Source organism: Sus scrofa, chromosome 14, assembly GCF_000003025.6.
Source record: "Sus scrofa isolate TJ Tabasco breed Duroc chromosome 14, Sscrofa11.1, whole genome shotgun sequence".
Classification (NCBI taxonomy): domain Eukaryota; kingdom Metazoa; phylum Chordata; class Mammalia; order Artiodactyla; family Suidae; genus Sus; species Sus scrofa.
In genome coordinates, this window is record NC_010456.5 from 126,336,322 (window position 1) to 126,359,982 (window position 23,661).

General features: G+C 43.7%; 1 protein-coding gene across 7 annotated transcripts in view; it reads right to left on the minus strand.

Annotated features, from left to right (window-relative positions):
* The window catches only part of GFRA1 (GDNF family receptor alpha 1), a 226,400-nt gene that overhangs the window by 62,764 nt on the left and 139,975 nt on the right, over positions 1–23,661 (minus strand). For all 7 annotated transcript variants that reach the window (XM_021073393.1, XM_013983783.2, XM_013983781.2 and 4 more), the window contains one exon: positions 8,283–8,619. In XM_021073393.1, coding sequence (XP_020929052.1) covers positions 8,283–8,619 — 337 coding nt within the window. The remainder of the gene's footprint in view (positions 1–8,282; positions 8,620–23,661) is intronic.

The window sequence follows — 23,661 nt, forward strand, 5'->3', positions numbered from 1 at the left end:
ATGAATGGAAGGGGGTATGGATGGAGGGAGGGATGGAGGATGGGAGGAATAGGTGAAGGGATGGATGGGCTGGTTTTCTATGTGTTAAATCCAGTGTCACTTTGAGCTGTCTTCCCTTCTGGCCCTCTGAATGACATGCCAACACCCACCCCAATTTCTCCCTAAAAATCAGATCTCTCTCAGTCTTGCCGAGGTCTTTTCTTGGTTCTCCAACTCTCCAACTTCCCACCTCTCTAAAGCCTCTACAGACACCCTTGCCATAAACCCAGTGTACCTAAGATTCAGTCCCAGGCCTGTTTCTGTTCTCACTCACTTTCCTTGGGGAATAAATCCTATGATACACCTTCAACAATTTCTATGTTGATGATTCTAAAATCTATTCCTATACCCCAGCCCCTTCTAGAGATTCATTTAGGTTTCAAGATGATTCATTCATTTACTCATTCAGCAAATATTTAGTAAGTACAACCAACTATTGTCCAGGCACAGTGTTAGCCACTTGGGGTATATCACAGATAGAGAACCCTGACTGGAACTTATATCGCAAAGGAGAAAAGAGATGAATAATAATCAAAGCAAATAAGTAAATTATATGAGATGTTAGAAGGCAAAAAGTGCCTTGAAAAAGAAAGGGGGGAGGGAACAGGCTAAGGGGTAAAGGCAGGGACTTGCAATATTAAATAAAGTGACCTATTTATCTATCTATTTATCTATCTGTAAGAAAATATGCAAAATGTTAACATTTATTAAATCTGTGGCTGAATAAAAGTAAATAAATAAATAAAGTGACCGGTGTGACACTCATTAAAATGAGATTTAAGGAGACTTGGAGGTGAGCGAGTTTGTCTGGGAGCATCTGGGGAAAGAGTAATCAGACAGAGAGACTAGAGCAAAGGCTGGAGGCGGGACATTCCTGGTGCATTCTAGGATCAGCAAAGGGACCCGGGTGGCTGAAGCAGAGGGAGCAGAGGCAGGGAAGCCAGAGGTAAAGGCAAGGGGGCAGTTCATGTCAGACCTGAGGACCTTCACCTCTGAGTACCTGGCTGCACGAGCCTCCCACCTCCATGTGAACATCCTTGTGCAAGTGGACCCGATCTTGTTTTTCTGAGCCAGGTATCCTTTCCTGCCTCTGGCTGTAGCCCCTGCTGCCTGTGCCTTCCACTGGGCCAAAGTACATGTGCCCCCTAGCCTCAGGGGCTGGTCCAGGGATGGGTATGTCCAAGCAATCCGAGCATGGCTAATCAAAGTCCCCTCCCTGGGATTTTTCTAACAGGTTTCAGTGGGGAAGCATCTCTATCTCTCTGATCATGAGGTGACAGGATATGTGCATGCAGCTGCTGGTGGCAGCACTCACTGAGAAACAGTGCGAGAAGGAAGCAGACCAGCAGAGGCGGGCAGAGGTGAGAGGGCAGACAGGTGACATTGAGCCCTCCATCCTGGCCATGGTCAACCACCTTCCCTTCCCCGTCCTATGAGTGAATACAACCCGCCCCCCCCCCCCCCCACCCCAGCGAGCTCAAGCTAGCTTCATATCCTAGATCAAAAGAGTCCTAAAGAACATACTGCTCAAAGGAAACATGCCACAACAATTCATGACTTTCTTCTCCCACCTCCAACCCAAGAGATGAGTCTGTCCGTCTTTCCTCTGCTCCCATCCTGGCAACCAACACCATCATCTGCCCAGCCACCAGCGTGTCAAGGACCCTGTGATCTGCCAGCATTCAACAAATCATCAGATTCTCTGCTCCAGGATGCCCATCAAGCTTCCCAACGTGCATCTTGTTCTCCTGGCCACCTCTCACCAGGTCCACCACCAGTACCTCCTACCTGGCCTCCTGGCCTCTCCCACCACAGCTTCCCCACAGGGCCACCTGAGTACTCCCTGAGGTCCAGTGCATCCTATCTCTCTTGCCCCCACCTTGTAGGATAAAATCCAACACAGCACCGGAGGCCCTCACCCTCATGCCTTTACATCAACTGATTTTTCTCCCTCCATCCCCACAACAGAGTCCAGAGCCCCACCTCCCACTCCCTTCACTGCATCTTGTCCAAATCGAGTACCTTCTTTCTGCTTGACCCTCCCTGCATCTCATCTGCTGAGGCCCAGTCTGATGTGGCTCCCGAGACCCTCCACTATGACCCGTCCTCCCCCAAAGAAATCTGAGGCTCTCCCTTTGGGCTTGCTGGGTGGATTCAATTTCGTTCCAGTTTCCTCCACTTTCATATTCAAAGACAGTAAAAGACAGTTCTGCTGCCAAGATGCCATCTGTCCACGTGGTTCTAATAAGTGGCAAAATGATCTCTGATTCTGTCTCGGGGCCAGGAGTGGCCATAATGATGCTGATGAGGACGTGGGCAGGTGAGGGAAGGGTCGGGGAGAAAGAAGCAGAGCTCCGGAGCTCCGGAGGCACATGGAGGGGCTGGCTGGGGAGAGAGAGAACGCTGAGTCAGTCCGGACAGGCGCTTTTTAGCAACGGCAGGAACAGACAAATGGCTTCACACCCGCCTCTGCCAACCGAGATAAGGAAAGAGATAGGAGGCGATGAGACAGAGCACGTAGCGGGTTCCCATCTGATTCACAGCTCAGGTTACCCCTGCGAGCCAGGGGCACGGCGCGCTCAGACCCTGCTCAGCTGGTGCTGAATAGATGCCCGGGGTTGGGGGTGGAGGTCTGGATGCACCAGGAAGCGAGCTCCTCCCCACCATCCGGCGGACGCTGGAGAACGTCCTTGTGCTTGGCTCAGGATCTTGATGCATCACTGCACACGCACAGGAGTGGCCCCCAGGAGTCCAGGGGGCATCCGGCCCAGAGGCTGGGTGGCAGGCAGCTCGTGCAGGTGGGGCGCATTAAAAAAACGAGCCATCCAGCGCTCTGAATGCATGCTAAAGACACCCATGTAATCATTTGAAATGAAAACTGCTCAAATGAACTGGAAAATGTTTTACTTGTATGTTCTCATATTCCCGAACCTTTCTTTCCATGGTTCAAAAGTTTGCTTTGTCTAATTGCTGATTTCCATTTGTGAATGAATCAGCGTAAAATAAAATTAAGTGCCAAATTAATCTACCCATCTAGTTTTAGGCATTAATTATCCTCTGAGCCATTTTCTCCCGCGCTCGCCACACGTTAAGACAAGCCCGGATACAGCGACGCAGAATCCAGTTTTCAACTCGGGAATTTAGCCCCAGCAGCAGAAGATGTCCTTGATCTCTAAAAGCCACAGTTAACTGTGCAAAGGAGGTCGGACTCTGGGCACAGGAAACAGAGTCCTCGCCTTGTAAAGGCGCACTGACAACGTCAGACCAAGTCAGTTACTGGAGTAGACATTTGCTGCACGGTCTCTCGTGACACGTTTCCCCAGTTGTCCCAGTTAACGAATTAGCAACACATATTTCCTCTAAGCATAACAGGGTCAGCGCCAACATGGAAAATGTGGAGCTGGCTAGGGCAGAATTTTGAAAATCATATATGCTGTTCTTCTGGAGTTGTACCAAGGGAGACTTTCTTGGTTCTGCTAAAAAAAAAAAAAAAAAAAAAAAAAAAGTCTCTAGGATACAATTAGAGGATCCTTCATCCCTGGGGTTATGTAGAACCACATACTCGGTGGCTTAGTTAACAGCCAGCATCTTGGAAACTATGGGGATACAGAGCCTGAGCACCAGGAGGAGATAGTAAATGGGCGGGGGGGGGGGGGGTAAGGAACAAGAAAGCCTTGGAGACACAGGGCACAGAGGCCCTGACGACTTCTTTTTTGAGGTCAGAATTTTCTCCAAAGGCAGGGGATACACTGGGCCAAGCACAGTTTCAGCTTTAAAAAAGCAATATGCTACAACATGGAGGAACCAGAAAGACATCCTATGAAGTGAAATAAACTAGTTACAGAAAGACAAATACTGCATGATTCCACTTCCATGAGGTGTCTCAGATTATCAAACTCATGGAAGCAAAGAATGTAATTGTAGCTGCCAGGAACTAGGGGGACGGGCAAGCACGTTGCGGCTGATCAGTGGGAATAAGATTTCAGTTATGCAAGATGGGAATTAGTTCTAGAGTTCTATTGTAAAATATTGTGCCTATAGATAATACTATACTGTGCAGTTAAAAACCTGTTAAAGTAAGTTTCATGTTAAGCATCCTTACCATAATAAAACTTTAAGAAAAGAAAAGAAAATGCAAGTACAACACCCATCCCACCTAGGGTGCAGTGCCAGGAAAGTCTGAGACACTTTGTGTTTAAGGTGGAGGGTGGCTCTAGTGGGAACCCTTTAGGACCCAGGACCCAGGGCAAAATGTTCTGCTTTGGAACACAGCAGCTGCATGCTGAGTATGAACTAAGAGTTGTTACTCTGTGCCCAAGGTTGCAGCACCTCTGCTGCAGGTGCAGAATGACTAGGAAGGGTACAGCCACCAAACCACCAAGCATCCTCCAGGCTGTTCACAACAGCGACACCATGTGGCAGCAACTAAAGCCACAAGTCAGGCGGGCTGGTCAGTCGCCTCAGGCTCCCTCTTTGCTCGGTATTGGAAGCAGAACAGGTTTTGGACTCTAACTCTGCAATTCTTAGATGAAAACAGGAAGGGGAATGCTCAGGAGGGAGACTCTAGCCCTCTTGGTAATGAAGAACAGCTGAGGCGCCGGAGTGATTAATTAGAAAAATAAAAGAGCTTATGAACTTATTTGCAGCACCCTGAGCCAGGGCCCAACTGCTGAGCTTAGTGTGGATGTCAGAGTTTGGGGGAAAGGACGGGAGGTACAAATTTAAATTTTGTATATATAAGCACTCGCATCAGGAATAAAGGAGTATGCTTCCCTTAGGACCAAACCCAGTCCTGACATCCTTCCAGGCACGAAGGAAAGCAACCAGAGGAAAAGTGGCAAGGGAGACACTGTGCTTCAGGGAGAACTGGAGGCTTTTAAATTGCATCACACTCTTCTAATAATACCTCTGCCTTTGCTTTTCTGCAGACAAGCTTGGAGGCCTAAACAGTCGAGCTCTCGCCTCTCCCCAACCACCCCAAGAGGAAAGAAACCTGTCAGCTTTCCTAAAAGGGAGAAGGAAAAAAGAAAACAAAGTCAAAAGGAAAAGCTAAAGTTGCGTCTCCTCGGTTTGAAAGCACAAAGCAGGAGAGACAGGTTTTGCACAGAGGCACTGCTGGCCCTAGGGAAAGAAACCTGTGTGCTTCGAGTTGGAAAACATTAAGTGCAGGGAAGTTTTAATGAGCTTCAGCAGCTCTTTGATAGTCACTGATGTTGAGATGGCAATGGAGCATTTGAAATGAGAGCTTTCGCGGAATATGCTTTTTAGGAAGTGTTTTTCCCTCTTGCCATCCCTTGCCTTGGGGATACACAAACAGGGCCTTTTGTCACCCCACTGGCGGTCACCTCCCTCCCTCTGGATGGGCCTGGGTCAGAGTAACATTAACATGAAGGCTCAGCTCCAACCACCAGTTATCAGCTGCGGCTCCAGGTAGTAGTAACTGCAAGAGCTTCACCGAGATGGATCGAGAAGGGATGCAATAAAAGGCATAAAATTAAAGACAAGATTAATAAAACCCGATGAAAGGAAACACCGCTAACTTACCTAGCAGCTTAAATTACATTTACCACATCCGACAGGGAGGGGGTAATCATGAGGAATAAGGCCAAGCTCTGGAAAGAAATTACAGGCTAAATAACTTAACGACAGGTAACACCAGGGGAAGTCACTGACTCAACTTCCCAGCGAAGACTCAAGACAGAGTATAAAATCCATCAATCACACGGAGGCAAATTTCACTTGGTAGGGCCCCTAGAGAGCCTAGGATCTGGATTCCCAAACAGCTTCCAAATTCTACTCAGGACCAAAAATATGGCAGCTCCACAAATGACACTTCTGCTCGCACCTCCCGTCCAGCCTGACCTCACCCCACTGAGTGGTGGCTGTTATCACCTTGGTGCCGTCCGGCACAGTCAGTCTGTCCTGCTGTCCCATGTTCCTTTCTGCCCCGACCACCTGAAGCCATCTATGCTACTGGGGCTGCCTCCAAGCCAATGGTTCACGGAACCTGCCTGCCAGGTCAGTCTGGGCTCCAACCGCACCCAACCATCCTGTGATCTGCAGGTTCATCCTACCTCCTCCTCAGAACACCCCACTTCCCAAACTCCCAGATGTTTCTCCCCACAGCTCAGCAGGGAAGCAACTGATTTGACTAATTCCCAGCCATCCTCCCAGAACTCTCTCTTCTTAGGGAGCAGACCAGGTAATGCAAATGAATCACCCAGAGTGGGCTTTCAGCCTGCACAGATGTCAGGAGCTGCCTCTGGACCTCTCGTGCAAGACAGGTCTCATGAGAAGAGGAGAAAAGGCTCCATCACCACGCTTTCCTGTGCCTCTCAGCCATGGCCCAGGGGATAGAGGGCTCACCCACTGTCCCATTCTCTCCCCTGACAGCAGCCTCCCATCCCCAGGCCTTCTGGCTTGGACCCATTAGTGAACAGGCTCAGTCTCCTGTAGAGACAGAGAGGGGCCGCGGCTGTCTGGCTTTAGGCCAAGGAAGATCCTGGAAAGCCAGTCTTGCTCTTAGCAGAGGGATCCCTTCTGTTCAAAGACTAAAGGGGCACAGGAACTCAGGTTGCAGAGGCAGGGTTGTGCAGGGAGAGGTCTGCAGAATCTCTGCTCCCTGACACCCTAATTCTGAGTGAGGCTCTCAGAGCTTCTGCCTTGGTCCTGGCTCTCACCACTTTAACCTCTAGCAGGGGGTTCCTGGAGTCCTTGGCTGATTGGCTTCCCCAGGTTATGGCTGCATGGAGGCCCTGCCTCTTCCTTAGGCCCCTTCTGGCACAGCCATCCATGGTCCTAGCCTGCAGCTAAGAGGGTCTCACTGAAACAGGGGCACAAAAGTCAGGAAGACTCTTTGGAGAAGGTGCATTGCCTGAGCAGCTGATTTTTCCCAAGTCATGCCTGGTCATCTGAATTCTTTCTCCTATAGCTTCCAATTTAAAAAACAAAGAAAAAACAAAACAAACAAACAAAAAAATATAGGTGGACCTTGCTGCCAGAACGTCTTCAGCAGGAGGCGGTTCTGCAGATAATGAGGACTTTTATTTTTCTTTGGTTACCATTAGGGGCTAGTCTAAGGAAAGAATGGGGCCCCCATTCTACCAGACGAATACAAAATGACTAGAAACTCAGCTCACCAGAATCCTCAAAACATCAGCCGTATTTCCCCCCTCCTTTGCTCTTTAAAAATGGGAAACATAAGAAAACAAGCACCCCCCCATTCATGCCCTCACCTACTTGTCTGCCTGTGAACTATTATTGGATGCAGAGGATTTTGTCAGAGGTGGCATTTGAAGACTCCTGGCTCTGGGAACACAGGACAGGTGATGTCCAAAATGATGCCCCGTGTGCATCTCCAGCCCGGGATCCAGCCCGCTCTGTGCATGCAGCACCAGCATCGCCTCAGGCTACAAAGGCTCAAGTCTCTGCTTATCAAAATCGACTTGCTTCAATCAGCAATGAATTCAACCCCAAGTACTGAAAGGACACACATCAAATCCTTGACAGTGACAACTGGGAGAAAGAGGGGAGCAGAGGGAAGAGGAAGCTTTACTCTACCTAATTCTTGATTGCTTTTTTGCCTTAAAAAACACATACATTCACGGAGTCCTTCAAACATTAAATTAATACATGGCGAAAAACGAAAAGAAAGTGACTGTTTGCAATGACACAGCCCGGACTCTGCCAGGTTTCTGACAGGGGCTGAGATTTGGAAGCGTGGCCAAAAAGGAAGGTGTCCACGCTTAGCCACGTCAATAACCGAATGGCCCAGAAAGACCCAGGCATTCTGGAAGTTCTCCTCAAGGGTGGACACAGCTCCATCCTTCTCGCTGCTCTCTTCCAGTGTTCTGAACTTGGGGTCAAGAGCCTCCATATCTCCAGCACGCCCACAGCACTTCCTGAACCCCCTTTGACCCCTGGCATGCCTCAACTCTAGCAGAGGGGGCATGCTCCTTCAAGCTCACCTGGCCTCAGGGGAACCTTTGTGCTCAGGCCTATTTACCTCATTCCAGCAGCTCTCCAAGCTTTGCTCAGATTAAAAAGGGGAAGCTTTCTCAGCACAAGAGCCTGATCAGGTTCTGAAGAAGCTTGTGGCAGAGGCAGAGGTCCATCTCTGGCCAATCCATCCCACCCCCGCCATCTCCCCAGTAGAAATTTGGAAACCAGGGGGAGCTCCGCCACTGAAGCAGCTGTAAAGTTTCTCCCGGCCTCCTCATTAGTCACCGGGCTGCCGTGCTTACCTGCAGATGTAATTTGTCTTGCACGAGTCCTGCAGACTCAGGCAGTTGGGCTTCTCCCTCTCCTCGTAGGAGCACACGGGCACGATGGTCTGCCGCCTCCGTTCGGTGCAGGCGATGTCCCGGCAGGAGCAGAAGAGCATCCCGTAGCTGTGCTTGGCCGGGACCTTGTCGAAGAACTGCCGGAGGGCCTTGTGGCACTTGCGCCGGTTGCAGACGTCGTTGGACATGCTGGTGGTGCACGGGGTGATGTACGCCGACCTGTACTTCTTGCAGGTGTCATCCAGGTTGCAGGCCTTGGCCGCATCCAGGCAGTTGTTCCCTTTCGGGATGTGCTCCACTGCAAAAGGAGAGAAAGGCGGGCGTGATCACGGGGTTGGGCGCCAGGGCGGCTCACGTGTCCTCTGTTTTAATTGAGATTCTGCCATTCACCTGGCAGGGCTGGCAGCTCTGATCAACTCTGTGTTTTGAAGCTAATAACTTAATGAGTTCATGACAATGAGGAAGTACTCGGAGCACAAAGGCTGGGAGCTCACGGCAGCATACCAGTTCCTAGCATTGTCTCAGATGTATAATTAGGAGGTATTGAGCGAGGCCAAAGGCACCCAGGCACCTGCCCGGCTACGTATAAACAAGGCAACAGGAGCACAGGTTTCCAGCTCCTGGTTGGTAAACTGAAATTAGGATAAACGAAAAAAAAAAGCAACAAATTACATACTTGTTTATTACATAGTATATAAAATGATATGCTGAATGTAAGTATAATTGCCATGCAATCCTCCAGGAATATAATTATGTAATAAATGCACATAGTACATGCTAATTACTATATGATTACAGAGTAATTGCATGGTTATTTGAGCCCAGAAGACAAAATATTATGCCAGCTCTCTAAACAGGAAGAAGCAACTACCACGAAGCTGTATTTAAGTTCGAGCTCACAGGCCACTGGAAGAAAACCAGAATAAATTACATAAAAATTTGTAAACCTCAATTACCATTTAACTTACCACACAGAAAATGTGGGATCCAAGAGTATTGAGGTTGCAGATTAGAAAAATTCAGCTAGTGTTTTGGATAGAATTTCAATGGGCTTACAAACCACAGGCCTCAGGAATCTCACAAAACATATGTTCCCTTCTGTCCAAGCCCTCTGTGCTACTGCTGTCAGAGAAACCAGGGCTGTTCATTGCCAGGCTGCCCACTGGGCAGCCTGGAGATAGAGCATGGGGGAAGCAGAGCCCACTGGGGTGGCTGGGTGGGCTGGCAGGGTCAAGCCCAATGAGCAAAGTTAAAAGATAAATGGACACAGGAAATTAAGCTCGTTTCCCCATGATATAGGTCTTACCAAAGGGAGGGGAGGTGATGGAAAAACCTCCCAGAAAGAAAAGTTGAAAAGTGGATAATTAGGTGTAGCAACGTCCTTCCCGAGACAGCAAGGAGGTAGCAGACAAGAACCATACAATCGTGGGATTCAATCCCCAGCAAGTTCCTGCTCAGCCCTCAGCCCCTTCTTGGCTTCTGAAACTGCCTTCATTCTCTTTATGCCCTAGGTGATGGGGGCCAGGAAGACATTTGAGAATTGACAAAATAGGAGAGTCCAGCTGGATTGGGTGAGACTGAAAGATAGGCGGTGCATTCTGCATCCATCTAAAGGGCACATGGACTGCTATTCAGCCTTAAAAAAGAGGGAGGTCTGCCACAGGGGATAACATGGATGAGCCTTTTAGAACATCATGCTAAGGGAGATATGCCAGCCACAGGAGGGCAGATACCATATGGTTCCATGCATAGGTATCTAAAACCTTCAAACTCATAGGAGCAGAGAGTGGAATGGTAGCTGCCAGAGGCTGGGGCAGGGGGAAATGGGAAGTTTTCACTCAAAAGGTATAAATTTTCAGTGATACAAGATGACTAAGTTCTGGAGTTCCCATTGTGGCACAGTGGAAACAAATCCGACTAGGAACCATGACATTGCGGGTTCGATCCCTGCCCTTGCTCAGTGGGTTAAGGATCTGGTGTGGCTGTGAGCTGTGGTGTAGGTCGCAGACGTGGCTCGGATCCCGCGTTGCTGTGGCTCTGGTGTAGGCAGGCGGCTACAACTCTGATTGGACCCCTAGCCTGGGAACCTCCATATGCCGCGAGAGTGGCCCAGGAAATGGCAAAAAACAAAAAACAAAAAACAAAAAACAAAAAATGGCTGATGACTAAGTTTTAGAGATCTGCTGTATGACATCACACCTATAGTTAACAATATGTATTGGACACTTAAAATCTATTATGAGGTAGAGCTCATGAATAAATAAAATAAAAATTTATATGAGAAAGGAACACAGACAACAAAGCCAACATTTCAGGGTATGACAACCTCTCCCTGGTCTGCTGATGATGTGCCTGGCTTCAAGAAAACCCAATATGCAAAAATCTAAATCCCCAAATGATACCCTGGCACCACGAGCAGTATTTTATGATGCCCCAGGTTCGTGTTTCTGCCTAGGACATCGAAATCCAACCATTTAATGCGGAAGGCAATAAACAAGACATTCAGCCCTTCCTAGGTGAGCAGTGCAGGAAACCAGCAGCTGCATGAACATCCTGCTGGTTTAACAAGCACACCTGGTGCATTTTCTCCAACATGACCTTCCCAAAGCGGCTTCTCTGCTTTCATACTCAGGAGCTTTGGGATGCAAGGCGTAAAACAGTCACCGTGTTCCCTGACAGGATCACCAGGGCCTCCACCAGGTCTTGGTGACACTTCCAGCCTCTTCCTCTTCTGAGATGTCTACTGGTGTGCTGTTGGCCCCACTGGCAACAATGACTTACATTCCTAAGGGTCTATAACTTGCTAGGAGATTTCTAAATTATGCATTTTTTTTGGATGATACGCTAAAACAAATTAATATGGCCAAATTTAGGATCATCTACGTCCTTAAGGCTGCACACTGGCATAGAGTTTCACTGCCAACATTTACACTTGGATTGGTGTTCAACGGTACTTTACCATCTCTGGCTAAAAAGAAAAGAGGCACAGAGGCTGACTTAATACTTAAATGCTGTAGTCAGTGATATGTGAACAAACAGTTCGTGTAGGTTCAAATGCAGGAAAATGACAGAAAAATTAAGTCATCACATGGCACCCAGTAATGTAAGCCTGCCAAACTCAAAAGGACTCATGCTGAAACAGAGAACTACATCCCGACTGTAAACACCAATTTCGCTGCAGCAAAACAATATGATCCTTTATATTCGATTTATGTTATTAACTTACATGTCATTGTTTTTAAAGTTTTGTTCATACTTAATTTGTGTGTTGCATTTATAGCTGTATAAAAGCAAAGAGTAAGGGCTGATGGTTTTATGTTTATAAACTTCAAGTAAAATTAGGATTAAAATAATAAAACTCAACATCTGAGGTCCAGAAAATTTATTTCTCTCTGAAAAGTGTCCATATAATACACAAGTTTTAAAAAATCGGCCGGGAGTTCCCGTCGTGGCTCAGCGGAAATGAATCTGACTTGCATCCATGAGGATGCAGGTTCGATCCCTGGCCTTGCTCAGTAGGTTAAGGATCCAGCATTGCTGTGAGCTGTGGTTTGGGTCATAGACTAGGCTTAGATCCTGTGTTGCTGTGGCTGCGGTGTTTGCTGGTAGCTACAGCTCCGGTTTGACTCGGGGAACCTCCATATGCCATGGGTGTGGCCTTTTTAAGACAAAAGACAAAAGACAAAAACAAAAACAAAAACAAAAAAAACTGGCCTGGAATAAAACAACAAAAATTAAACAAGTAGGGTTACATCAAACTAAGAAGTTTCTGTACAGCAAAGGAAACCATCAACAGAGTGAAAAGGTGACCTATGGAATGGTAGAAAATTATTTGCAGATTATGCTTTGATAAGTATTTAATTTCCAAAATATATAAAGAACTTACATAAGCAAAAGTATCAATAATAATAACCCAAGTTTAAAAAAATGGTCAAAAGGCCGAAAGAGACCTTTCTCCAAAGAAAGCATACAAAAAGCCAACAAGTAGATAAAAAGATGCTTAATATCACTAATCAGTAGGGAAATGCATATCAAACCACAATGAGATATTGCCCCAGGCCTGTTAGAACAGTTATCATCAAGAAGACAAGAGACAAGAATACTCCTGTAGCACAGAGGTTAAGGATCTGGATTTGTCACTGAAGTGGCTCTGATCTCTTACTGTGGCACAGGTTTGATCCCTGGCCTGAGAACTTTTATACGCCATGGGTGCCGTTTTTTCTTTTTTTCTTTTCTTTTTTCTTTTTTCTTTAAAGGAGTTCTTGTTGTGCCACAGCAGAAATGAATCTGACCAGTAACCATGAGGTTGTGGGTTCAATCCCTGGCCTCACTCAGTGGGTTAAGGATCCGGCATTGCCATGAGCTGTGGTGTAGGTCACAGATGCATCTGGATCTGACATTGCTATGGCTGTGGTGTAGGTTGGTGGCTACAACTCCAATTGGACCCATAGCCTTAGAACCTCTATATGCCCTGGGTGGGGCCCTAAAAAGCAAAAAAAAAAAAAAAAAAAAAAAAAACCCCAAAAACAGAAGCTAATAAATGCTGGTGAGGGTGAGAGTGTGGAAAAAAGGAAAGGGAAACTTTGTGCACCGGTGAGACCGTAAACTGGTACAGTCAGTATGGAAAAAGCAGTATGGAGGATCCTCGAAAAATTAAAAATAGAATTCCCCTCTGGTCCAGCAATTCCACTTCTGGGTATACATCTAAAGGAAACAAAATCACTTTCTCAAAGAAGTATCTGCAGCCCCATATTCATTACAGCATTATCTGTAAGAGCCACCACATGAAAACAACCAAGTGTTCCTCAAGGACGACACAGATAAAGAGAAATGTGGTATATGTTTCCAATGGAACACTATCCAGTCACAAAAAGGAAGGAAATCCTGCCATGTGCAACAACATGGGTGGACTTTGAGAGCATTACGCTAAGTAAAATAAGTCAGACAAAGACAAATACTGCATGTTCTCACTTTGAGGTGAAACCCTCTGGAAAAAAAAAAACTAAAAAAAAAACATGATGGAAGATATTGTGAGAAAAAGAATATATATGTATATATACATATACATACATATGTGTGTGTGTATATATATATAATGACTGGGTCACTCTGTTGTACAGCAGAAAATAACAGAGCATTGTAAATTAGCTATAATAGAAAAAATAAAAATCGTATTTAAAAAACCTATAGAAAAACAAAGGTCAGACTTGTGGTTATCAAAAGCAAAGGAGAGGATGGAGGGCAGTTAGATGAAGGTAGCCAAAAGGTACACACCTCCAGTTCCAAGATGAATAAGTACTGGGGATATGATTACAACGTGATAACTATAGTACACACTGCTAATACAGTATATTTGAAGTGGCTAAGAGAGTAAATCCTAAAAGTTCTCATCACAAAGAAAAATTTTTTTTTCTTCTTTTTTTCGTATTTATATAAAGTGGTGACTATAAGCTTACGGCAGTAATCATTTCACAATACACCCAAGTCAAGTCATTATGCTGTACACCTTAAACTTACACAGTGGGGTATTTCACTTACACAGTGGGGTATTTCAATTATATCTCAAGAAAATAGGAAAAAAATACTGTCCTAGGCAAAATATTGTGCCCGCTTTGTTAAATAATGTTAACTTCCTTTTTAAAGTTGTTAAAACTACATAAACCCAATTAAGGTTTGTCTTATTATTATTATTATCAAAAGAGAAGAGCAATGCTGCAAAGGAAAAGGTTTATTTGAAGTGAGAATCGGGTCAACCATTTTATGTCCAAACCAATCTCCGTTTAGCAGCTGGTGTGACTTGGCCTCACTTTGAGCTGATTCTGTTTTCACTGACATATGACGCTATCATAACACCATCTCCTTATCATTATTTCAGAGGCTGTGACAAATTCCAGAATGCACAACCTGGCACATTCAGAGAAGCAAAAGACTACTACTTGATTTCCAGCTCACAGGCAAATGTATGACTTCCTTCTAGCTTCTGACTGTCATTCACATAAAACATTCTCATAACCCTTCCCAGCTTGATTTATGAGGCCAATATAACCCAAATAGCAGAATCTGGTGAAGAAAGTTATAGACTAATATCCCTTACAAATATGGATTCAAGAAGTTTAGTAACCAGAATTTAGCAACATGTTAAAAGGATAAAATATCATAACCAACTAAGGCTTATCCCAAAATGAAAGGTTGGTTTGAAATTTTAAAAATCAATGTAATTTGCCATATTAACAGACAGGAAGAGAACCATATGATTATTTTAATAGACTAAGAAAAAGCATTCAACCAATTGCAACACTCATTCCACAGTAAAAATGGCTCCGTGACCTAAAAATTGTAGAGAATCTTATTCTGATAAAGGGCACCTATGAAAAACCTATAGCTAAAATCACATTTAAGAGTGAAATATTGACTGTTTCCCCCCCTAAAATCAGGAACAAAGAAAAGACGCCCATTCTTATCACTTATAGTCAACATTGTCCTGGAAGTTGTATCCATTGTAATAAAACAATGAAAAGAAATAAAAGGTGGAGTTCCTGCTGTGGCACAATGGGATTGGCAGCGTCCTGAGAACGCTGGGACACAGGTTCAATCCCCAGCCTGGAACAGTGTGTTAAGGCTCAGGTGTTGCTGCAGCTGTGGCTTAGGTTGTGATTGCAGCTAGGATCTGATCCCTGGCCCAGGAACTCCGAATGCCGTGGGATAGCCAAAATTAAATAAATAAATAAGTAGTGTAGAGATTGGAAAAGAAGACATCTGTATTTACAGATGACTTAGAAAATTCTAAAAAATCTGCAAAAAAAACCTACTAAAAAATAAATTCATCAAAGTCAAAGGATATCACTATACAAAAAGGATATTAATATACAAAAATCAATTGTATTTCTATAAGCTATCAGAAAAACTATTAGAAAACTAAATTTAAAACCACAATTCCACTTATAATAGCACCCCAAAAAGGCACCTAGGAATGAATTTAACAATAGACACACAAGACCACTCCACTGAAAACTGAAAAACATTGCTGAGGAAATTAAATAAGATCTAAATAAATGGAAATATATACCATGTTCATGGATCGGAGGATTCAATATTCTTCATATGTCAATAATCTCCAAATCATAATATGTTTTGAAATTGACAAGCAGATTCTAAAATTTATAGGGAAGTGCAAAGGACACAGCATAGCCAAAGCAACTGAAAATTAACAACAAAGTTGAAGGACTTTACACTCACTTTAAGGTTTATGATAAAGCTACAGTTATCAAGACAGTGCAATACAGCATAGGTATAGACAAATCAAACAATGGAACAGAAACCATAACTCAAATTAAGCATATCCACACATCCACATTCACTTAATTTTTTTTTACAAAGTCACTGAAGGAATACATGGAGAAAGAAATCTTTTCAACAAATGGTACTAGAATAATTGAAAACCAATGTAAAAACAATAATGACAACAAAAACAAAAACACTTCACACTATGTATAAAAATCACATGCTGTGTATAAATACAATGGAACACTATTCATCCATAAAGGGATGAAATAATGCCATTTGCTGCAACATGGATGGACCTAGAGCTTATCATACTATGTGAAGGCAGAAAAAGAAGGACAAATACCATATGATATCACTTATATGTGGAATCTAAAATATGACGCAAGTGAACTTATTTACAAAAAAGAAATGGACTCACCGTCATAGAAACCAACACTTATGGTTATCGAAGGGGAAATGAGGGATGGGTAAATTAGGAGTTTGGGATTAACAGAAACACACTACTATATATAAAACAGATAAATAAGGTACTACTCTATAGCACAGGGAACTGTATTCAATATCTTGCAATAAACCATAATGGAAAAGAATATGAGAAAAAATATATATATTCTTGAATATGAGAATATATAATATGTAAAAAAATATATATATATATATATATCACTTGGCTGTATGCCAGAAACTAATACAACACTGTAAATGTAACTATACTTCAATTAAAAAAACTAATGCATGATGGACCACAAATTTAAACATAACAGCTAACATCAAAAAACTTTCAGAAGAAAACATAAGATAAGCTGGAAAGTAGGCAAAGTTTCCTTAAAAGGAACACACTAAGCAATAGCATTTTTAAAAATGGTAAGTCAGATTTCATCAAAATTTAAAGACACTTGATTTCTTAAGAAATTAAGAAAACAGACAGACGAATCAGACTATAAGAAAATATTTGTAAAACGTGTGTCTGGCAAAGGATGAGTATCTAAAATATATCTAGAATCCTTAAAACTCAATAATAAAAAAAAATTGAAAAATGAGTCAAATATTTAAACAGACACTTCACAAAAGAAGATTTATGAATGACCAATAAGTCCATGAAGTGTTCAACCTCATTAGTTATCAGGGAATTGCAAATGCAAATTGAAACTGCAGTGAGATAAGAGTTTCCATTATGGCTCAGTGGTAATGAACCTGAGTAGCATCCAAGAGGACGCAGGTTTGATCCCTGGCCTCGCTCAGTGGGTTAAGGATCGAGCACTGCCATGAGCTGTGGTATAGGTCTCAGACATGGCTCAGATCCCACGGTGCTGTGCCTGTGGCATAGGCTGGCAGCTGCAGCTCAGATTGGACTCCGAGCCTGGGAACTTGCATATGTCGAGGGTTCATCCCTAAAAAGACAACAAACAAACAAACAAAAAATAAAACCAAAATGAGATACATTATACACTAGTGGTTAAAAGTAAAGTCTGACAACTTAAACAAATGTTTACGAGGATGTGGAGGCTCCTGGAATCTCATATATCCCAGTGGGAATGTAAGATGGTCCAACTATTTGGGAAAATTGGGAGGCAGCTTGCTTATAAAACCAAACATACACCTACACTATGACTGAGCATTTCCCCTTCTAGGTATTTATCCAAAGGAAATGAGAATATGTGTCCATTAAAAGACCTCGACAAGGCAGTAACAGCACTGTACGGATAATAAACAAAAACTGGAAAGAGCCCATGTGTCCACCAGTGAGAAAATGACAAGCTAACTGTGGTCTATCCTTACAATGGAATATTACTCAGAAACCATGTATACACACAACAGCATGAATGAACATCAGAAGCACTGTGCTGAATTTTTTAAAAAAAGCTTTACATGAAAAGTACACACTGAATAATTCTATTATGTGACATTCTAGAATAAGACTAATTTATCATGGAACAAAATCAGAAGAGTGGCTGCTTCCAGGGGATGGAGATGGAGATTATCTGGGAAGAGGCAAGAGGGGACTTTCTGGAGCGATAGGAATATTCTCTATCTTAATGGAAATTTGGGTCAAAACTCAGAGAATCATACACTTAAGGTTTATACATATATACATTTTACCTCAAAAGGAAAACAGTAAACAAATATTACAAAGTGGTTAACAGGATGTATGCTGAAGCATTTAGGGGAAGTATATTGATATGTGCATTCTTTTAAACTTTGATGAATTGACTGATAGACAAAAGGGATGGACAGATGGATACTTAGAGAAACTACATTCAAATTTAGTGGTAGACTCTAGATGGTGAGTTGATGTACAATTGTTTCCACTTGTCTGTATGTTTGAAAGGGTTCAAAAACATTGAAAAACAGATTTATATACACACTTTTCTTTAAAAAGAAGCCACACATGCACAGAATAAGGAAAGCAACGTTTAGCTCACTTCAACATTAGTGTCCTCACAGATTCGCCTCCAACTCTCTCTCAGATATCCTGCTACCATGAAGTTCAAAGTAAACACTTTTGAAATCACAGGACATAGAAATTAGAGCGGAGTTTTAACGTCATAAGAAGATTGATCTCCCCTCTCTCTTACATGGATCCCCCCAGTGCACAAAACTGCTCCCTCAGTGACTTGAGGGCAGAGGGAGGAATGGGGAGAAGGATTCAACTCAGGCCACTTGGGTCACACCCAACTCTCCCTCCACTCACACAGGGCCTGGAGGAGTGGCACAGGCCTGGTGGGCGGTCACCCGCGCTGGCCCTCCTGCGTGGGAAGGCGTGGGAACAGCTTTTCCATAACTCTGGGTGCCGTCCTCCCCGCAGCTCATTTTATTTTATTTATTTTTTATTTATTTATTTATTTTGCTTTTTCTAGGGCCGTTTCCCAAGGTACACGGAGGGTCCCAGGCTAGGGGTCTAATCAGAGCTGTAGCCGCCAGCCTACGCCAGAGCCACAGCAATGCTGGATCCGAGCTGCGTCTGTGATCTACACCACAGCTCACTGCAACACTGGATCCTTAACCCCCTGAGCAAGGCCAGGGATCGAACCCACAACCTTGTGGTTCCTAGTCGGATTCGTTAACCACTGCACCACGACGGGAACTCCCTCCGCAGCTCATTTTAGAGCGCAGCAGTAAAACCTTGCTCTCCCATTTCCAATCTCTCCCTCCATCTGCTGTTACTCATTCTTTAACTTGGTAGAATGTCTGGGCTGCTGTCTGAATGGGAAGCACTCTCAGAATGAAGGCTGTTTACTAGAAATCCTTTCTTCTGGGGGAGAGCACGCGTGTGGGCTGTGCGGGCTGATGAACTCCTGTCTGGCACGCCTACGCCGTGTTACAAAGAATGCCTTTCCCCAGCTTTTCCTTTCAAAGCTACACATCTCCATGCTGCTCCCGGCAGGTTACGTAGTGCTTTCTCCCTCATCATTCTAAGCCTCTCTGGCTGTGACCACATCTGATGTGACTTGTGTCCTGTTTTCTCGGGCATAGGAGATACAACCCTTCAAAGCAATAGGAGGGCTGCCTCCCAGGCCATGGAATAAAAAGGGTCAGGTGCTGCTGAGAGAGCGCTAAATTAAGAGTCCTGGGATTTAAACATGGTCCAATTACCCAAGTGTCTTTGTACAAGTCAGCTTTCCCCCTTGGGCCTCAGTTCCTAAGGTTCCTCCAAGCCTCAAGGTTTTTGATCTGTTGATTACAATACAAACTGCCTTTTCTGATGATAGCATCTAGGATCTAGGATAAAACTTGATCAGGACAAAACCATAATGTAAATAACAACAATAACAAAAAACACAAAACCCACACAGCACTCATGGCGCCAACCTCTCAGCTGTTTGCTGCTCTGAAAAGGACATGGCCCAAGGATTCCAACCCTGACCTGCAGGCAGAGCAAATGTAAAAGGTCCCTCCAACACAGGGAGATGCGGAGGTGACAAGGATGAATTATGCACTGGAAGAGGCTTTCACATTCTAAACTCCTCTAGAGCGAGGAACTGCCTTTATCCCAAGTACAATCCGCACACTGTCCCAAATCAAAGAGGCCATCGCTGTGGCTGGCAGCTCCTCATTATTTACACTTAGAAAATGCCACTGTTATTGGCAAATGCCGGGGCCAGCTAACCAGTCAGAATGATGCAGGATGGAGCACAGATGCAAGCATCTAGAAATCCATTTCTACAGATTAGGAGGTGGAATAGAATAGGAAATATATGAAAATTTGCGTGGCCTGCACGAAGATGTGATTTGTTAATCAGAAAGTTCACAAGACATAGTGAGAGACCGATGTTTACAAATGCTCGCCAACTTCCGGTATCTTTCTGCCTTTCTTTTTAGGGCTGCAGAATTGAATTCACAACCAATTCAGTTTTCCTCTTTCTTTCCAACGTGATTAATTACCATATTAACATAACTACTGCTCTTCTTCTAAGAGGCTCCCACTACCATGTTATCCTAGCAAATTAAAAAAATGGGGGAAAAGCTCCAAGATCTTCACAGGGGTAGGGCAGGCTTTTCTGGAAGCTCACATTTACAGTCTGGTCTTCTGCTGTCCACGTGGATCAGATGGCAAATCTGATCATATGGGCTGTGACCCTTGCAATCGATCCTTCAAGAGCTTGGCCTTTTCCAGCTGGGGTGCTAAAAATTACATTTAAAAGGCACATGTTGGCTCTTTGGAGCCCATTTTGCCATTTACACACCATTTTAGACATATTGTATTACATGATGATGAATTTCCTCTCTCTCCTGTCTTTTCATATCTTCAACAACGACCTTAAGCCTCAAGGCATACCCAAGTTTTTCCTGGGGTTCACAGTGACTGAATTATTCTGAATACCTGTGAATTTGGAAACCATTCTGCCCGGTGAAGACAGAGCCTAAGCTTAACCACCAAGTCATGGGTTCACCCCACGCTCACACACCCTAAGCTCATCTGTTAGAGCTTCCGTTTTCCGTAAAGCACACACTGTGGTCCACCTCCCCGTCCATAGTTTAAAAAATGAGACGCTTCCTATAAGCGGTGTGCAAGTCACATGGTTGCTGCTGCAAAATGATGAATAGTGCTGTCTCAGCAAACGGGATCATTACATTTTTAATTAACCTTTCCAACCTCCTCCACCTTTTCCTTTTGTTACACCTTGGATCTCTGAAGTTTGCTACTTGTTTATGTTCAGCTGGGTTCGAAACAAAGGAATGAAAAATGATTGCAGGTAATGCAGGAGTCGGTGTCCAGGTGAGATGCCTGGTGAGGCTCGGTGTCTCATTGTGTGAGGGATACGGGACGGGAGCTCGGAACTCGATGGCTGGGTTCCCGCCTAATTTTTGTTTTGGCAGCTTAGCATTATTTAATGGCCTTGGCTACCAGGAAACAGGCTTTTTAAAATCTCTTTCAACCTAATTATAATTACTGTGTATAAATCATACAATGATCAATTATAAAAATCTCGGGTTCATAAATATTTAACTCAGCATTTAAATCCACACTGCAGGAGTGCATGAAATTTCTGAGCCCATCTCTTTGCAAACAACTGCTTTATTACAGTTCCAATGCCAATTACTGAGAACTGAACCAAGTTTGTCTTGCAGCACACTCGGGCACATATTTGAGCATAATGCCTTTCCGTGGATGAAGATGGCACAGTTTCATTATTTCTAAAATATGCATGCCTCTCATTAAAAAGATATTTTTGCAAAGTCTTCTATCGCCATCTTTTAATTCCTCAAGTATGAAGAGGCACGATTATGATATTAGATGTAAAAACACTCATTAAAATATATTTTATCTAATGTAAGATTGATTCCAAGATAACTGAGGTCAGATTTGTTGGGAAAACACATTGTGACATGTGCAAATGCTGATACCGAGAGGAAATGATCTCCTACGAGGACTCAAGCAAAACAGCGAAATATTTTTCAGCAAAATCATAAAGCCGTAATTGGATTTCAATTTAGTAATAGTCAGCCTAAGACAGGCCATTTTTAATAATCTAATTATGTGTTCGGAGCCTACCCAAGAACTCCACTGCTGCTTCAGAACTATTAATTGTATTCAGTGCTGTTGCATCTTCAACCATGAAATTTGCTATTACATGTAGGACTGACTCTCATTTATGAGTATTTTTTCTCCAATCTCAGATAATCTTTATAACATACCCAAATGCCTACTCCTTTAATTTTCCAAAAGCGCAATCTTTTAATAACTTTCTCTGGACCAGAACACTTGATCCCAACGAGCTCAGATTCGAGGTCCTCGGACAGACAAAAGTCACAAATGAGACAGATTTACAAACATTTTCCCTATTTTTTTTTTTTTTTTTTTTTTTTTTTAGGGTCGCCCCCACAGCATATGCAGTTTCCGGGCTACGGGTCTAATCGGAGCTACAGCTGCCAGCCTGCACCACAGCCACAGCAACGCAGGATCCAAGCCGCGTCTGCAACCTACACCCCAGCTCACGGCAATGCCAGATCCTTAACCCACTGAGCGAGGCCAGGGATGGAACCCGGAACCTCGGGGTTCCTAGTTGGATTCATTTCCGCTGCACTGCGATGGGAACCCCCACCTTCCCTATCTTTAGGAAAACACAAAGAGCAGCCTTAACTTTTGTCCGATTTTCATTAATTAAAGGTATTTCATTACTAATATCTCATTAGCAATAACATTAATGAGTACTTCAACTATAGTGAAAGATCTGCATGGTGGTGTAAACCTAGTTCATTGTATGGGGTACAAACTGCTGCTCCCCTAATATTTAGGTATTTCAACAGTAAAGTGCTCAGCACAGCTTCAAAACCAGTGCCACTTCTCCCCAGAGAAAAACAACAAATGTGGGCCAACCAAGTAACCAAGAATCCAAGTTCTGCCTCACTTTTCCACCAATATATCGCCACAGCGAGGGCTAACTAGAAGGGAAATACTAAGCAGTTTTTTTTTCAATAGTTTTCTAAGTTATTATAAGTAAAACAAAAAGGCAGCCTTAAAATAACGTGCCTGGATTTTGAAACTAGCATGCCCAAATTCAGAAATTTCTAGTGTGTGCCATGCGAAGTCATCACTCTGAGAAGCTGGCCACTTATCCCAAGGAGGCTGCCAGTGCTCCAGTCATTTTATGGAATTCTTCTCTAGAAGCCTGAGGCATGTTCTTTGAAATAGTCTGAGCAGCAGCAAACCTCTGTATCAGTGATGGATTCTAAAAGCCAAATGTCATTTAGCACTAACTGTGGTCATGAAATAGGTGGTGATGTTGGGCAATGTTTAGGGGCAGAAAATAAGTGATGAATGTATGTAAGGATTTTTTTCATATGGGTGACTTAAAAATTGGCCCCGAAAATAACCAGGGAAGTGGTTTTCTTGAAAAGGTTTTGAGCCAATTATGGCAGTGGAATACATGTTTTGCTTCTCAAAGTGACTCGTTTGAAGGACAATATACGTTTGGATGTAGGTGTTCTTGGTAGTCTTATTATCTGTACTCACATTGGACATATGCTGTGTTTCTCCAATGAGCCAGAACAAAAGGATGCCACCAGAAGGCAGGCAATAGACTGAAATGTTACCTCCTCTACACAATCTACAAAAATTGTTCTGACCCTGATATATATAGAGAGAGAAGAAAAAGTATGCATTCTAAAGCCAAAGAATCAGCTGAAACAATGAAAAATGAAGAGGCTGAAGATCTTATTAAGTAGCCAGGATGATGCTGAGATAATAATGAATCATTGATGATGTTGGCGGTTGTCAGGGCCCTCACAGTGTAGGATTTCAGCAAAGATAAGCTAAATATCAGGTCTTTATTTTTAGTTAAAGAGCATAAAATTCAATGCCTTTCTTCCCACGAGCCTATTTACATACCTGCTGTGCTACCTATTTGCCTTCACCTGCTTTCCAATTAATACCCCATTAAGCTGCTCCACCTGCAGTGGCTTTTACCTTCACCACAGCCCAGCAACCATCACTCATCTGCTACAGCCCCATCGTTTCTTTTGGGAAGGCAAACAAAAGCCGCATGAATAATAATGGCAGGACTTCGTACTTACAGGGTGTGCATTCTCAAAAGAGAGTAGCCAGAAGTTGAGG